An 18,337-nucleotide genomic window follows, 5' to 3' on the forward strand; every position below is an offset into this window, starting at 1 on the left:
CAGTAGAGCCATATTAAGGGATAAATTTTGTTCCAGGGGTGTAACAGGGTGGAGGGGGAAGTTATGTGGGATGAAAGAGCAAGGTAAGGTAGGTCACCAGATTGTGTTCATGCACAGCCCTCCTTCACAGCTTTGCAAACTGAAGGTCGAGCATGTGATTCCCCACTCTAACTCCCCCACTATGCCACAAGAAGCAACTACAGGATATTTCATAATGTTATACAGACACTATACAACATGCCTTACAAATCACTGGTGATGCATTGCATAAACATGACCAGTGAATGTTTATTTTGCACAAAAGGCTTTTACACTACACGGAATGCAGATTTGCGTTATTAATAACACTAATGCAAGTAACATACATGGGCAAAAACTATGTAAATCTCTGCACGCTGTTCTATACTGCTAGAGGACAAATTGATTTTTAGTTATACTGTATGGCAGCTGTAGTGTTCTTGCTGGAACGGGAGCTTCCCATACCATAAGTTCTGCTCACTTTGCAGTCTACAAACTAATTATATCTCACCAGCATTTCCTGAGCACTACTCTTATGCGAGTGGACAAAATAACTCCACTGAGCTTGTGTTTATACTTATTTTCTAAGTGTTTAATGAGTAGTGTGATTTTTGTCAGTAACTTATGTAGCGTTGGTGGCAACAGGATTGAATTGGTAAATATGACACATTGCTGCTGTCTGTTGTTGACAGCTTATTGTAAATCCAAGGAACTGTGTTTACGTCATTTGGTATTGAATTACTGAATGAACAAGAAGTTGATGCACTTCTCTTACCATTAATTGTGTTGCTGGTAGACTGCATAAATCTTTTCTATTCAGGAATCACTGGCAATTGTAGAAGGGGCTGCACTGAGTCAAGCCACTTACCACACATGTACAGTGTACCTTCAAAGATAGGTGAGAAAATATCTGGTGGAGTTGGCCTGATCATATTCAGGTCTAGAACAGAAATCCGCTGCCAAGCATTTCTTGGCATATGTTGAAATACCTGAAGTTCTATAGCACCAACGTATGTACATTGTTGCACGAATAAACTACTGCTACTACTACTACTACTACTACTACTACCACTACTACTCATGTTGCAGATTGAGATAATTTAAGCCGCTGGACTTCTTGATATTTTGGCAGAAATGGTGGAGACAATGAAAACAACATTGTCAAATAGAAACTGACAGCATGTTAGACTCGAAAAGAACTCTTCAGTGTGGTAGAGAAATGACAGCATCAGCTGCTGAGCTTTTTTTTAACATAATGGTTCACTTAATAACCACATATAAGTACTCTATAAACAGATAAATGACTCCACTTTGTAAACACAGTATCAGTGAAGGTATTTTGCTACTCACATTAGAGAACCGGACAGAAAATGCTGCCATCCACTGTGGCCGAGTGGTTCTAGGTGTTTCAGTCCAATACCGTGCTGCTGCTATGGTCTCAGGTTCGAATCCTACCTCGGACATGCATGCGTGTGATGTACTTTGGTTGGGTTTAAGGGACTGATGACCTCAGATGCTAAGTCCCATAGTGCTTAGAGCAATCTGAACCATTTGAACAGAAAATGCTGGTGATTTACAGCCTGTTTGTTAAACTGAAAATTGAGCAGCATTCATGGCGAGGAAGGTTGCCTTTCCTGGAACAATGCTTCAGCAGCTGTGCAGGATGACAATCTATTTCTCCTCTTGCACAGATTATGCAGAGATTTATGTAGATTCTGTAAATATGCATTACTGCATTAGTGTTATTAGTAACTCAAATCTGCGTTCCACGCAGTGTTAACTCATTTTGTGCAAAATAAACACTCCCCAGACATGTCTGTGCACTATTCACTGTGGAGGGCCCATATAACTTTGTGAAACACCCTGTAGTTGCTTCTTGTGATGTAGTTGGATAGACAGAGTGGATGGTCACCTACTCGACCTTCATCTTGCACACCTATGAAAGATGGAGCTGTATGGACACAAGCTAGTGACCATCCTTCCTTCACTTTTCTACACCACACATCTCCTCCTCCACCCTGTTACTCCTCCAGAACACAATTTATCCCTTAATAGGGCTCTACTGCATTTAGATGTGGTACAGACATTAACATTTGTTTTTAACCTAGTCACTGTTAGAACAATATTTTTAATAATATGTGATTTCTCCATCCTCTGGATGCAGAACTTATGAGAGAAAAAATGTATAGGACCTTTTCTGTAGAAAATTTAAAGTAAGTTAAACTTGTGCTGGAAATCATTTTAGCTATGGTTTTTGATTACTCAAGATAATTATAAAAAAAATAACCTTTAAACCAACCCCCACTTGAACACTCACACCCTACCAGTCTGGATTTTTAATATGTTGTACATAACACTCCTAGCACTGTGATTACATGATTTTTTTCCCCTAATTTTCCTTCAATGACTGGACTAATGGTTTTGTCACAGTACACTGCTACATTGGTGTCTGGCGGTGTCACATGCTCCAATTGTACAGCTGAGAGTCCTCAACCTAGGTACTTCTGTTATGTGTTATCATTGCCAGTTCATTGGAATTTATTTCCTGGAATACTGTGCCATCCCTGGACAGATCACCACCATATTTTCAGCACCAATGAAAGGCAAAATATCAGTTGTGAACTGGGTAACAAAATGTAGTTCAGATGGTTTTAGCTGGATAGGCAGATAGTTGTTCCAGAGCTTCTAAAATAAGAATATCAGTTGTGCATATATGTGCAAAACGTAGCCTTTGACGATAAAACAGAAATAAGTTCTAGCCTCATGGATAGCCAGGAGCTCTGAAAATAGGGTGGTAGCCAAGAGCATTGTTTTTCTGTCAAATTTTTTGAGAAAAATCTATAGTTTCCACTGCGTTCATTGACATTCTACATCTATATCTACATCCATACTCCACAAGGCACCTGAGGGTGTGTGGCGGACGGTCCCTTGAGTACCTCTATCGGTTTTCCCTTGTATTCCAGTCTCGTACTGTTCGTGGAGAGGAAGGTTGTTGGTATGTTTCTGTGTGGGCTCTAATCTCTCTGATTTCATTGTCATGGATATACACAGGATGGAGCAATATACTGCTTGACTCCTCAGTGAAGGTATGTTCTCGAAACTTCAACAAAAGCCTGTACCAAGCTACTGAGCGTCTCTCTTGTAGAGTCTTCCACTGGAGTTTATCTATCATCTCTGTAACGCTTTCGCGATTACTAAATGATCCTGTAATGAAACACGCTGCTCTCCGTTGGATCTTCTCTATCTCTTCTATCAACCCTATCGGGTATGGATCCCACACCGGTGAGCAGTATTCAAGCAGTGGGCGAACAAGTGTACTGTAATCTACTTCCTTTGTTTTCGGACTGCATTTCCTTAGGATTCTTCCAATGAATCTCAGTCTGGCATCTGCTTTACCGATAATGAATTTTATATGGTCATTCCATTTTAACTCACCCCTAATGCCTACTCCCAGATAATTTATGGAATTAACAGCCTCCAGTTGCTGATCTGCTATATTGTAGCTAAATGGTAAAGGATATTTCTTTCTGTGTATTCGCAGCACATTACACTTGTCTACATTGAGATTCAATTGCCATTCCCTGCATCATGTGCCAATTTGTTGCAGATCCTCTTGTATTTCAGTACATAATGCTCTTCGTGGGATTCAGTAGTATTCTGTAATCAATGATGCAGAAGAAAACTTCTCAGAGGTGGTGTTCATATTCTTCTGTCAAAGATGACACCACCAGCATATTATCAGTGTAGTCTACGCCACTTAGCTTTATTTCATGAAATCTTTGAAATGTCTGAGCAGTGTTGTGCAACACGTACAAACATGTAGGATAACGCAAACACTCCAAATGGTATTGTCATAACCATTTTGTGTTTATCCTTTGAGGCCACTGAAATCTGATTGTAGGCACTGAAACATTCAGTAAAACTGGAAAGATACCATATGAAACCTCCTGTGTGTCACAATGGACCGAAGTCTCAAAATTGTCTGGTCACTCAGTGCTCTATATTCATGGCATAGCCAACAACCAAGTGAAGCAGCAAAGCTCATGTGCTTTCCAATGACTGTGTTTTTCTTATTTGAACCACCGTGTCAAATTCCAACAAGGTCATTCAAAATTTGTCAGGATCAACATATCATGGTACACAGAAGACAGTACACTGTTGGATGATGTGGGAGGTCTGACACACAGATGCACGCATGCACACATGCACGTGCAATCGCCCACACACACACACACACACACACACACACACACACACACACACACACACACACACAGTGGATGCATAATAGACTAACACCCCATTAAGAGGCAGTCTTGTAAGTGAATGCATGGTCAGATCACTGCACTGAATTAGCTGGCCGGTCATTCCTGTTGAAGTTGTTCAGTCTGGGACACAACAATTCAGCATGTCTAGTTTGAGATCATAGAAGAAAAGAAAACCTGAAATGTAATTATGTGAGTGCATCAGCAATGATAGACCATCATTTGAAAGCTCTCCACAAGCTTAGATTCAGATTTTTCACTGGAGAAATCTTTTGCTGCAAAGAGATCAAAGATACAGGACTCTGCTACTCACATTTCTGGACCTGGAGTATGGTGAGCTACATTGAATGTTCTGGCTATGGCAGTAACATTTTTCCCAGTCTGGTGAAAGTGAGGATTGTACATTGATGGTCAATGAGAAGCAAGACACTCCCTTTCCCTGTGGGCTAACAGTACGCTTATCCATCCTTCACATTCTCCTAGAGCTTGTTAGCTCTATTTCATATCATATTCACAATAAGGTGCAGCACATCTGTGTGGAGTACAGGGATGCTGGGCACTTCTAAACTCACCAACAGGCAAAGATGAGACAGGAACTAAGATTGTTTTCTGTCTCTTAGCCACTACTAGTTCAGCAGCTGCTGCAACCATTACATGCGTGCGGCTGATAGCTGCCACACAATCTCTTTCTTCCGTCACTTATATCAGTCTGTTGCTTGGTATTTCATGATCATTTTGTTCACTTCAAAGATGATGCCACATTGCGATTATATTTCATTGTATCCTGGGTTATGCTGTCACCAGCAAAATGATTCTTGGCATAACTGAACCGTAGGGCTCCTCAGTCAGTCCAGAGCATCTCTACTTTGAAAGTTACACAATGCACTTCTGCACCTGGATGCCTTAAACAATGCAGCTGTAGCTGACTGGCATTATCACTGCAGGCAGTCTGTTGTTACTGTGACTGGTCTCACATCTAGTGTCCCGCTTTGTTGTTGGGTTAGCTGCAACCAGGTTTGCTAGCCCAAAGAAAGTTTATCACCACACTGTTTTGGTGATGTCTGCTACCGCTTGTGGTGTTCCTTATGATATCTTAATAAGATTTCAAAGTGGTGCAAAGAGTGGCGACTTGCTTTAAATGTTCAGAAATGTAAACTATGCAAAAAAAAAAGGTAGCATCCTATGACTATAATATCAGTCCATCCCTGTTATAATCAACCAACTTATCCAAATACCACGGTGGGAATACGAAATGGGATGATCACAAAGACTCATTTGTGAGTAAAGCAGGTGGTAGTCTTCTTGTTTAAAGTTAGAATACTAGGTTTGTGCAATCAGTCTACAAAGTAGACTGCTAACAAACCACTCGTGCAACCAGTTCTACAAAGTGTGGCAGAACAGACAAAGCAGTTTCTATCTATTACTGGTGGGACTGTGGTGAGTGTAGGCAGTTGCACAAGGTCTGACTTTGTTCTTTCATTGACTGTATTTCAGTAACCAACATGGTCTGGACCAGTGCACATCATGGTTTTGGCATTCATGCTTATTATGAAAACAACACATCTGTGATAGCTACACAATGAGCTTTATGGCAATAGTTCAACATTCCACGCAACAATGCCATTCCTAATGCAAACACAAATCAGTCCTGGATATGGCAGTTGAACGAAACTGGTAGCACAATAAGAATAGATACACATGGCCAACACAGATTCATCAGAATGCCAGAAAATATGTAGCAGATGAGAATGTTTCCGAGACACCTCATCTCTTTGAGGCGTGGTGTCAGGTGGACTGCACGGTCACCAGATTTGAGCATTTGTGACTACTTTCTTTGGGGATATCTGAAGGGTAAGGCAATTGGCCAAAACTGGTAGCATACATGGCTAACACAGATCCATCAGAACATCAGAAAATGTGCAGTGGGTGAGAACAGCAGTTCAACAATCGCCATAACTTTCTGCTAGAAGACATGCTGTTGCATTGGAGATTTCAGACCGCAGTTTGAGAAGGATTCTGCAATGTGATTTGAAGTTCTATCCTTACAAAATAATGACTGCTCAATAATTACACCCAGCAGACTATGCCAACCATCAAAATCTGTGTGAGCAAATGCTTGCTCAGACTCAGATCCCTCTGAGTTCAGCTTTCTTGAGTAGTGACAAGGCACATTTTCATCTTAGTGGGTGTGTGAATAAGCAAAACTTTCACTCCTGGGCTGAAAATAACTCACAAATTATTCATGAAAGACCACAACATTCTCCTAAAGTGACAGTGTGATGTGCCATATCACAACTTGGCGTGGTAGGACTTACTTTTTTGAGGAAGGAGTGACAATGAATTCCACATGTTACGTTTCAATGTTGCAAAATTTTCTGCAACCCAGAATGGACGAGATTGTCAAAGAACATCTACTGGGGAACTTGTGGTTCCAACAGAATGGAGCTACTGCTCAGACAGCTCGAATTTCACTTCATGTTCTCAGAGAAATGTTTCCGGGACACCTCATCTCTTTGAGGGGTGATGTCGGGTGGCATGGGCAGTTACCAGATATGAGCATTTGTGACTAATTTCTGTGGGGTATCTGAAGGAAAAGGTTTTCAAAAGCTGTCCTCGCACCCTACCAGTGTTAAAAGAGTGGATTATCTATGAAGTGAATGGCATACCCAGCAATATGTGTGCAAAAGCTGCTCAAACCTTTAGGGATCGTCTACAACAATTTATTGATGCTAACGGCCGCCATCTTGAGGACTTTATTTTCAAAACTAAATGAATGTAAAATGGTATATTATACTAATTTAGAAAATAAAAACATTTTTTCTCTATACATCTAGATTTACTTTTTATTGCTCCTTAAAACTGCTTAGTCAGTTCTTCCGCACCTTGTAGAATATTGCTGACGTTTGTGGGACCTGTACCAAATAGGACTAACAGGTGATATGGAACATATGCAGCAAAGGGCAGCACAAATGGTCTAAGGTTTCTTTGATCCATGGGAGAGTGTTACAGAGATACTGAAGAAACTGACATAAACGATCCTGGGAAAGTCTGTTAGCAAAATTTCAAGAATAGGCTTTAAATGATGACTCTAGGAATATACAACAAACCCCTACATATTGCTTACATAGGGGTCGTGAGGATAAGATCAGAAAAACTACAGCGCACACAGAGACATTCAGACAACCTAACTTCCTATACTCCATATGTGAATAGAACAGGAAGAAGCCTTAATAATGGCTATAATGCGACATACCCTCTGCCATGCACTTCAAGGTGGTTTGCAGCATATGCATGTAGATGTAGATGTAAGAATGTGGTGACCTCCTCTTGACATACTTGGCCCAGGAGGGATTCTGGCTGCAAATACAGCAGTTGTTTCTGCTCTTGTTGCTCATGATTATGTAGCTGGTACTGCCATTGCATATCTTACAACTATGCTCTCAGCTGCCCTAAATTTGCAATTCATGATGGAGCGCCACCAATGTTCACATCTCCTGGTTTGTTGATACTCATGTTGTATATTTGCAAAGTTTTCATTCTTGTATCGGAAACACCATTTCATGAGGTACAAAAACACTTTCAAATACAGTTTCATTTGTGTCACTGCATACTGAATAGCACTTCCAATTACTGTCTGATTGAGTCACCCACAAGTTGCGGACTCCCATTCTTAGCACAGGTAGTTTTCTGTAGTATGTGGTAAATTCCTGTCTCAATATTGCAGGTTTCCCAGTGTGGAAATGTGGGGCACTGCCACTGCCACACACTTGTCTCAAAGAAAGAAGGCAAACATCATTAAAATGTAAAGTGTGATTTATCAGCTTCTCCCAGCATACTTAATGTCCGAATAGTTCATGACTGAGCTGCTGGATGTCGGTGTCCAGCAGTGAACAACCAGGTTGGCATCAACAGGTGTGCTGATGAGTCAGCAGTTCACCTGTGAACTATTTTGACAAAATGTAAAGTGATAAACATAATCCACAAAAACTTTTGGAATCAGCTTGAAGTATCAGTATAACATCAAAAGGAAATTACAGTGGGCTCTCGTGACCTATATTGAAATGTCAGGAGGATATGCATAAATACTGAATTTATCATTACCTAGAGGAAAGAAGGAAAAAATATAAGCTAATTACAGCTTACCTTGAGCAAACAACAGTTTCCAAATTTGGTTGTGGCATTCTTGTGTCTTTCCTTGATCTCACTTTATGTTTTTCATTTACATTTCCTTTCATCTTCTCTCTCAGAAGCTGGCTCTCTTTCATTTTCCTCACAGCCTCAACACTGTGGGGGGCATTCCTATTTTTTGAAAAAAAAAAATTCACATAAAATTTGACGACAGAAACAAATGAGCCGCTGTGCTGAAAGATCACATCACTCATACCACCACTACTATTCAAATAACTGTACTGTCATCAAAGATAATTAACCTTTTGTAAGCTCAAGTAGAAATAATTGGAGAAGAAGAAAGAGCTCAATCAAGGTTCTCAGTTCACTGCCACATTTAAGTTCAGCAAGTTCAGGTCTTTTTTTCTATATCTAGTTACACAACTTTCGTTTCACACAATTCTACTTTCCTAACCTTAGCCTCACAGTGAAAACTAGTCCATTTATTTATTTTTCTTATGTGAATTTTACATTTAGTTTATTTATGTCAATAGATAATCTTCCTGCCACTGCTCTGTTGCAACACTGTTATCTTAACGCAAATAGGAGGGAAAATTGTGTTAAGCCACCTGTTGACTATCATCTATGTGGCCTAGGTAAAGGAGATGCAAAGTCTTGTATAATGGACCCCAGGGGGGGGGGGGGGAATTTCATTGTTGTCAGATCTTTTAAAACAAAAATGGCTCATTTGTTGTGGTGCAAGGTAAGAGAGCAGATGAGATCCACATGCTGGTGTGCAAACTGTGTGTTGGGAGTAAGGAAGTTTCAAAGTGGTGATAACACATGAGCACATGGTGTGTCATATTGGACTTCTGGCATTTGGTGCATATCTGGATCCACAACCAATAGTCTTTTAGCACATCGAGCCTTCATAACATGGATGCATGGAAAACTTAGTCAGTACAAGGATTCAAATACACAATTGCTTAGTGATGGGGTACGTCAATTGGGGAAAAATTGAGTAGTCGCAAATTTTTGCACAGTACTAGGAACAAGGGTCCTGAACAACATACTAAAAATCCTGACTGGTGAGGTGTGAGCATTGGGATGGGAGTGGGTTTCTAGGTCACTTTTTTATGTTTTTCTCAAACAACTCTAAAACTACAGCTTCTAGCAAAAATATTTCCCTATACACAAATATCAAATACTGAATGTATGCAAGACATCTGAATGCAGTAGAGCCATATTAAGGGATAAATTTTGTTCCAGGGGTGTAACAGGGTGGAGGGGGAAGTTATGTGGGATGAAAGAGCAAGGTAAGGTAGGTCACCAGATTGTGTTCATGCACAGCCCTTCTTCACAGCTTTGCAAACTGAAGGTCGAGCATGTGATTCCCCACTCTAACTCCCCCACTATACCACAAGAAGCAACTACAGGATATTTCATAATGTTATATAGACGCTATACAACATGCCTTACAAATCACTGGTGATGCATTGCATAAACATGACCAGGGAATGTTTATTTTGCACAAAAGGCTTTTACACTACACGGAATGCAGATTTGCATTATTAATAATACTAATGCAAGTAACATACATGGGCAAAAACTATGTAAATCTCTGCACGCTGTTCTATACTGATTTTTAGTTATACTGTATGGCAGCTGTAGTGTTCTTGCTGGAACGGGAGCTTCCCATACCATAAGTTCTGCTCACTTTGCAGTCTACAAACTAATTATATCTCACCAGCATTTCCTGAGCACTACTCTTATGCGAGTGGACAAAATAACTCCACTGAGCTTGTGTTTATACTTATTTTCTAAGTGTTTAATGAGTAGTGTGATTTTTGTCAGTAACTTATGTAGCGTTGGTGGCAACAGGATTGAATTGGTAAATATGACACATTGCTGCTGTCTGTTGTTGACAGCTTATTGTAAATCCAAGGAACTGTGTTTACGTCATTTGGTATTGAATTACTGAATGAACAAGAAGTTGATGCACTTCTCTTACCATTAATTGTGTTGCTGGTAGACTGCATAAACCTTTTCTATTCAGGAATCACTGGCAATTGTAGAAGGGGCTGCACTGAGTCAAGCCACTTACCACACATGTACCGTGTACCTTCAAAGATAGGTGAGAATATATCTGGTGGAGTTGGCCTGATCATATTCAGGTCTAGAACAGAAATCCGCTGCCAAGCATTTCTTGGCTTATGTTGAAATACCTGAAGTTCTATAGCACCAACGTATGTACATTGTTGCACGAATAAACTACTGCTACTACTACTACTACTACTACTACTACTACTACTACTACTACCACTACTACTCATGTTGCAGATTGAGATAATTTAAGCCGCTGGACTTCTTGATATTTTGGCAGAAATGGTGGAGACAATGAAAACAACATTGTCAAATAGAAAATGACAGCATGTTAGGTTCGAAAAGAACTCTTCAGTGTGGTAGAGAAATGACAGCATCAGCTGCTGAGCTTTTTTTTAACATAATGGCTCACTTAATAACCACATATAAGTACTCTATAAACAGATAAATGACTCCACTTTGTAAACACAGTATCAGTGAAGGTATTTTGCTACTCACATTAGAGAACCGGACAGAAAATGCTGCCATCCACTGTGGCCGAGTGGTTCTAGGTGTTTCAGTCCAATACCGTGCTGCTGCTATGGTCTCAGGTTCGAATCCTACCTCGGACATGCATGCGTGTGATGTACTTTGGTTGGGTTTAAGGGACTGATGACCTCAGATGCTAAGTCCCATAGTGCTTAGAGCCATCTGAGCCATTTGAACAGAAAATGCTGGTGATTTACAGCCTGTGTGTTAAACTGAAAATTGAGCAGCATTCATGGCGAGGAAGGTTGCCTTTCCTGGAACAATGCTTCAGCAGCTGTGCAGGATGACAATCTATTTCTCCTCTTGCACAGATTATGCAGAGATTTATGTAGATTCTGTAAATATGCATTACTGCATTAGTGTTATTAGTAACTCAAATCTGCGTTCCACGTAGTGTTAACTCATTTTGTGCAAAATAAACACTCCCCAGACATGTCTGTGCACTATTCACTGTGGAGGGCCCATATAACTTTGTGAAACACCCTGTAGTTGCTTCTTGTGATGTAGTTGGATAGACAGAGTGGATGGTCACCTACTCGACCTTCATCTTGCACACCTATGAAAGATGGAGCTGTATGGACACAAGCTAGTGACCATCCTTCCTTCACTTTTCTACACCACACATCTCCTCCTCCACCCTGTTACTCCTCCAGAATACAATTTATCCCTTAATAGGGCTCTACTGCATTTAGATGTGGTACAGATATTAACATTTGTTTTTAACCTAGTCACTGTTAGAACAATATTTTTAATAATATGTGATTTCTCCATCCTCTGGATGCAGAACTTATGAGAGAAAAAATGTATAGGACCTTTTCTGTAGAAAATTTAAAGTAAGTTAAACTTGTGCTGGAAATCATTTTAGCTATGGTTTTTGATTACTCAAGATAATTATAAAAAAAATAACCTTTAAACCAACCCCCACTTGAACACTCACACCCTACCAGTCTGGATTTTTAATATGTTGTACATAACACTCCTAGCACTGTGATTACATGATTTTTTTCCCCTAATTTTCCTTCAATGACTGGACTAATGGTTTTGTCACAGTACACTGCTACATTGGTGTCTGGCGGTGTCACATGCTCCAATTGTACAGCTGAGAGTCCTCAACCTAGGTATTTCTGTTATGTGTTATCATTGCCAGTTCATTGGAATTTATTCCCTGGAATACTGTGCCATCCCTGGACAGATCACCACCATATTTTCAGCACCAATGAAAGGCAAAATATCAGTTGTGAACTGGGTAACAAAATGTAGTTCAGATGGTTTTAGCTGGATAGGCAGATAGTTGTTCCAGAGCTTCTAAAATAAGAATATCAGTTGTGCATATATGTGCAAAACGTAGCCTTTGACGATAAAACAGAAATAAGTTCTAGCCTCATGGATAGCCAGGAGCTCTGAAAATAGGGTGGTAGCCAAGAGCATTGTTTTTCTGTCAAATTTTTTGAGAAAAATCTATAGTTTCCACTGCGTTCATTGACATTCTACATCTATATCTACATCCATACTCCACAAGGCACCTGAGGGTGTGTGGCGGACGGTACCTTCAGTACCTCTATCGGTTTTCCCTTGTATTCCAATCTCGTACTGTTCGTGGAGAGGAAGGTTGTTGGTATGTCTCTGTGTGGGCTCTAATCTCTCTGATTTTATTGTCATGGATATACACAGGATGGAGCAATATACTGCTTGACTCCTCAGTGAAGGTATGTTCTCGAAACTTCAACAAAAGCCTGTACCAAGCTACTGAGCGTCTCTCTTGTAGAGTCTTCCACTGGAGTTTATCTATCATCTCTATAACGCTTTCGCGATTACTAAATGATCCTGTAATGAAACACGCTGCTCTCCGTTGGATCTTCTCTATCTCTTCTATCAACCGTATCTGGTATGGATCCCACACCGGTGAGCAGTATTCAAGCAGTGGGCGAACAAGTGTACTGTAATCTACTTCCTTTGTTTTCGGACTGCATTTCCTTAGGATTCTTCCAATGAATCTCAGTCTGGCATCTGCTTTACCGATAATGAATTTTATATGGTCATTCCATTTTAACTCACCCCTAATGCCTACTCCCAGATAATTTATGGAATTAACAGCTTCCAGTTGCTGATCTGCTATATTGTAGCTAAATGGTAAAGGATATTTCTTTCTGTGTATTCGCAGCACATTACACTTGTCTACAGTGAGATTCAATTGCCATTCCCTGCACCATGTGCCAATTTGTTGCAGATCCTCTTGTATTTCAGTACAATTTTCCATTGTTACAACCTCTCGATATACTACAGCATCATCCAAAAAAAGCCTCAGTGAACTTCCGATGTTAACCACAAGGTCATTTATATACAATGTGAATAGCAATGGTCCTACAACACTCCCCTGTGGCACACCTGAAATCACTCTTACTTCGGAAGACTTCTCTGCTGCACAACTGCACACACAGGATCGGATGAACCTTTTGAAATGATCACCAAGGGGGATTCTGAATCAGGATGGCCAAGCAATGCAACCCACGCCAGATTTGCCTCAGGACAATGTGGAGTGGAACCTGGACTTCACAGCATGAAGTATAAGGCAGCAATAGAAGTTTCTGATGCCTAGGTATCACACTTCTCACACTATCTTTGGGCCCAGGGTGATGTCCCTGACATGAGCAGGCAGCAGGTATTTTGAATTCAATGCAGTTCACTTCCATAATGCTCTTCGTGGGATTCAGTAGTATTCTGTAATCAATGATGCAGAAGAAAACTTCTCAGAGGTGGTGTTCATATTCTTCTGTCAAAGATGACACCACCAGCATATTATCAGTGTAGTCTACGCCACTTAGCTCTATTTCATGAAATCTTTGAAATGTCTGAGCAGTGTTGTGCAATACGTACAACATGTAGGGTAACGCAAACACTCCAAATGGTATTGTCATAACCATTTTGTGTTTATCCTTTGGGGCCACTGAAATCTGATTGTAGGCACTTAAACATTCAGTAAAACTGGAAAGATACCATATGAAACCTCCTGTGTGTCACAATGGACCGAAGTCTCAAAATTGTCTGGTCACTCAGTGCTCTATATTCATGGCATAGCCAACAACCAAGTGAAGCAGCAAAGCTTATGTGCTTTCCAATGACTGTGTTTTTCTTATTTGAACCACCGTGTCAAATTCCAACAAGGTCATTCAAAATTTGTCAGGATCAACATATCATGGTACACAGAAGACAGTACACTGTTGGATGATGTGGGAGGTCTGACACACAGATGCACGCATGCACACATGCACGTGCACACGCCCACACACACACACACACACACACACACACAAACACACACACACACACACACACACACACACACACACACACACACACACACACACACAGTGGATACATAATAGACTAACACCCCATTAAGAGGCAGTCTTGTAAGTGAATGCATGGTCAGATCACTGCACTGAATTAGCTGGCCGGTCATTCCTGTTGAAGTTGTTCAGTCTGGGACACAACAATTCAGCATGTCTAGTTTGAGATCATAGAAGAAAAGAAAACCTGAAATGTAATTATGTGAGTGCATCAGCAATGATAGACCATCATTTGAAAGCTCTCCACAAGCTTAGATTCAGATTTTTCACTGGAGAAATCTTTTGCTGCAAAGAGATCAAAGATACAGGACTCTGCTACTCACATTTCTGGACCTGGAGTATGGTGAGCTACATTGAATGTTCTGGCTATGGCAGTAACATTTTTCCCAGTCTGGTGAAAGTGAGGATTGTACATTGATGGTCAATGAGAAGCAAGACACTCCCTTTCCCTGTGGGCTAACAGTACGCTTATCCATCCTTCACATTCTCCTAGAGCTTGTTAGCTCTATTTCATATCATATTCACAATAAGGTGCAGCACATCTGTGTGGAGTACAGGGATGCTGGGCACTTCTAAACTCACCAACAGGCAAAGATGAGACAGGAACTAAGATTGTTTTCTATCTCTTAGCTACTACTAGTTCAGCAACTGCTGCAACCATTACATGCGTGCGGCTGATAGCTGCCACACAATCTCTTTCTTCCGTCACTTATATCAGTCTGTTGCTTGGTATTTCATGATCATTTTGTTCACTTCAAAGATGATGCCACATTGCGATTATATTTCATTGTATCCTGGGTTATGCTGTCACCAGCAAAATGATTCTTGGCATAACTGAACCGTAGGGCTCCTCAGTCAGTCCAGAGCATCTCTACTTTGAAAGTTACACAATGCACTTCTGCACCTGGATGCCTTAAACAATGCAGCTGTAGCTGACTGGCATTATCACTGCAGGCAGTCTGTTGTTACTGTGACTGGTCTCACATCTAGTGTCCCGCTTTGTTGTTGGGTTAGCTGCAACCAGGTTTGCTAGCCCAAAGAAAGTTTATCACCATACTGTTTTGGTGATGTCTGCTACCGCTTGTGGTGTTTCTTATGATATCTTGATAAGATTTCAAAGTGGTGCAAAGAGTGGCGACTTGCTTTAAATGTTCAGAAATGTAAACTATGCAAAAAAAAAAGGTAGCATCCTATGACTATAATATCAGTCCATCCCTGTTATAATCAACCAACTTATCCAAATACCACGGTGGGAATACGAAATGGGATGATCACAAAGACTCATTTGTGAGTAAAGCAGGTGGTAGTCTTCTTGTTTAAAGTTAGAATACTAGGTTTGTGCAATCAGTCTACAAAGTAGACTGCTAACAAACCACTCGTGCAACCAGTTCTACAAAGTGTGGCAGAACAGACAAAGCAGTTTCTATCTATTACTGGTGGGACTGTGGTGAGTGTAGGCAGTTGCACAAGGTCTGACTTTGTTCTTTCATTGACTGTATTTCAGTAACCAACATGGTCTGGATCAGTGCACATCATGGTTTTGGCATTCATGCTTATTATGAAAACAACACATCTGTGATAGCTACACAATGAGCTTTACGGCAATAGTTCAACATTCCACGCAACAATGCCATTCCTAATGCAAACACAAATCAGTCCTGGATATGGCAGTTGAACGAAACTGGTAGCACAATAAGAATAGATACACATGGCCAACACAGATTCATCAGAATGCCAGAAAATATGTAGCAGATGAGAATGTTTCCGAGACACCTCATCTCTTTGAGGCGTGGTGTCAGGTGGACTGCACGGTCACCAGATTTGAGCATTTGTGACTACTTTCTTTGGGGATATCTGAAGGGTAAGGCAATTGGCCAAAACTGGTAGCATACATGGCTAACACAGATCCATCAGAACATCAGAAAATGTGCAGTGGGTGAAAACAGTAGTCCAACAATCGCCATAACTTTCTGCTAGAAGACATGCTGTTGCATTGGAGATTTCAGACCGCAGTTTGAGAAGGATTCTGCAATGTGATTTGAAGTTCTATCCTTACAAAATAATGATTGCTCAATAATTACACCCAGCAGACTATGCCAACCATCAAAATCTGTGTGAGCAAATGCTTGCTCAGACTTAGATCCCTCTGAGTTCAGCTTTCTTGAGTAGTGACAAGGCACATTTTCATCTTAGTGGGTGTGTGAATAAGCAAAACTTTCACTCCTGGGCTGAAAATAACTCACGAATTATTCATGAAAGACCACAACATTCTCCTAAAGTGACAGTGTGATGTGCCATATCACAACTTGGCGTGGTAGGCACTTACTTTTTTGAGGAAGGAGTGACAGTGAATTCCACATGTTACGTTTCAATGTTGCAAAATTTTCTGCAACCCAGAATGGACGAGATTGTCAAAGAACATCTACTGGGGAACTTGTGGTTCCAACAGAATGGAGCTACTGCTCAGACAGCTCGAATTTCACTTGATGTTCTCAGAGAAATGTTTCCGGGACACCTCATCTCTTTGAGGGGTGATGTCGGGTGGCATGCGCAGTCACCAGATATGAGCATTTGTGACTAATTTCTGTGGGGTATCTGAAGAAAAAGGTTTTCAAAAGCTGTCCTCGCACCCTACCAGTGTTAAAAGAGTGGATTATCTATGAAGTGAATGGCATACCCAGCAATATGTGTGCAAAAGCTGCTCAAACCTTTAGGGATCGTCTACAACAATTTATTGATGCTAACGGCCGCCATCTTGAGGACTTTATTTTCAAAACTAAATGAATGTAAAATGGTATATTATACTAATTTAGAAAATAAAAACATTTTTTCTCTATACATCTAGATTTACTTTTTATTGCTCCTTAAAACTGCTTAGTCAGTTCTGCCGCACCTTGTAGAATATTGCTGACGTTTGTGGGACCTGTACCAAATAGGACTAACAGGTGATATGAAACATATGCAGCAAAGGACAGCACAAATGGTCTAAGGTTTCTTTGATCCATGGGAGAGTGTTACAGAGATACTGACGAAACTGACATAAACGATCCTGGGAAAGTCTGTTAGCAAAATTTCAAGAATAGGCTTTAAATGATGACTCTAGGAATATACAACAAACCCCTACATATTGCTTACATAGGGGTCGTGAGGATAAGATCAGAAAAATTACAGCGCACACAGAGACATTCAGACAACCTAACTTCCTATACTCCATATGTGAATAGAACAGGAAGAAGCCTTAATAATGGCTATAATGCGACATACCCTCTGCCATGCACTTCAAGGTGGTTTGCAGCATATGCATGTAGATGTAGATGTAAGAATGTGGTGACCTCCTCTTGACATACTTGGCCCAGGAGGGATTCTGGCTGCAAATACAGCAGTTGTTTCTGCTCTTGTTGCTCATGATTATGTAGCTGGTACTGCCATTGCATATCTTACAACTATGCTCTCAGCTGCCCTAAATTTGCAATTCATGATGGAGCGCCACCAATGTTCACATCTCCTGGTTTGTTGATACTCATGTTGTATATTTGCAAAGTTTTCATTCTTGTATCGGAAACACCATTTCATGAGGTACAAAAACACTTTCAAATACAGTTTCATTTGTGTCACTGCATACTGAATAGCACTTCCAATTACTGTCTGATTGAGTCACCCACAAGTTGCGGACTCCCATTCTTAGCACAGGTAGTTTTCTGTAGTATGTGGTAAATTCCTGTCTCAATATTGCAGGTTTCCCAGTGTGGAAATGTGGGGCACTGCCACTGCCACACACTTGTCTCAAAGAAAGAAGGCAAACATCATTAAAATGTAAAGTGTGATTTATCAGCTTCTCCCAGCATACTTAATGTCCGAATAGTTCATGACTGAGCTGCTGGATGTCGGTGTCCAGCGCAGACAGTATTTTGGTGAACGACCAGGTTGGCATCAACAGGTGTGCTGATGAGTCAGCAGTTCACCTGTGAA

General features: G+C 40.7%; 1 protein-coding gene across 1 annotated transcript in view; it reads right to left on the bottom strand.

The window, feature by feature from the left end:
• Positions 1-18,337, bottom strand: part of LOC126471292 (RNA-binding protein with serine-rich domain 1-like) — an 87,540-nt gene that overhangs the window by 58,835 nt on the left and 10,368 nt on the right. The window contains exon 3 of the mRNA XM_050099411.1: positions 8,427-8,582. Coding sequence (XP_049955368.1) covers positions 8,427-8,582 — 156 coding nt within the window. The remainder of the gene's footprint in view (positions 1-8,426; positions 8,583-18,337) is intronic.

Source organism: Schistocerca serialis, chromosome 3 (genome assembly GCF_023864345.2).
Source record: "Schistocerca serialis cubense isolate TAMUIC-IGC-003099 chromosome 3, iqSchSeri2.2, whole genome shotgun sequence".
NCBI classification, from domain to species: Eukaryota; Metazoa; Arthropoda; class Insecta; order Orthoptera; family Acrididae; genus Schistocerca; species Schistocerca serialis.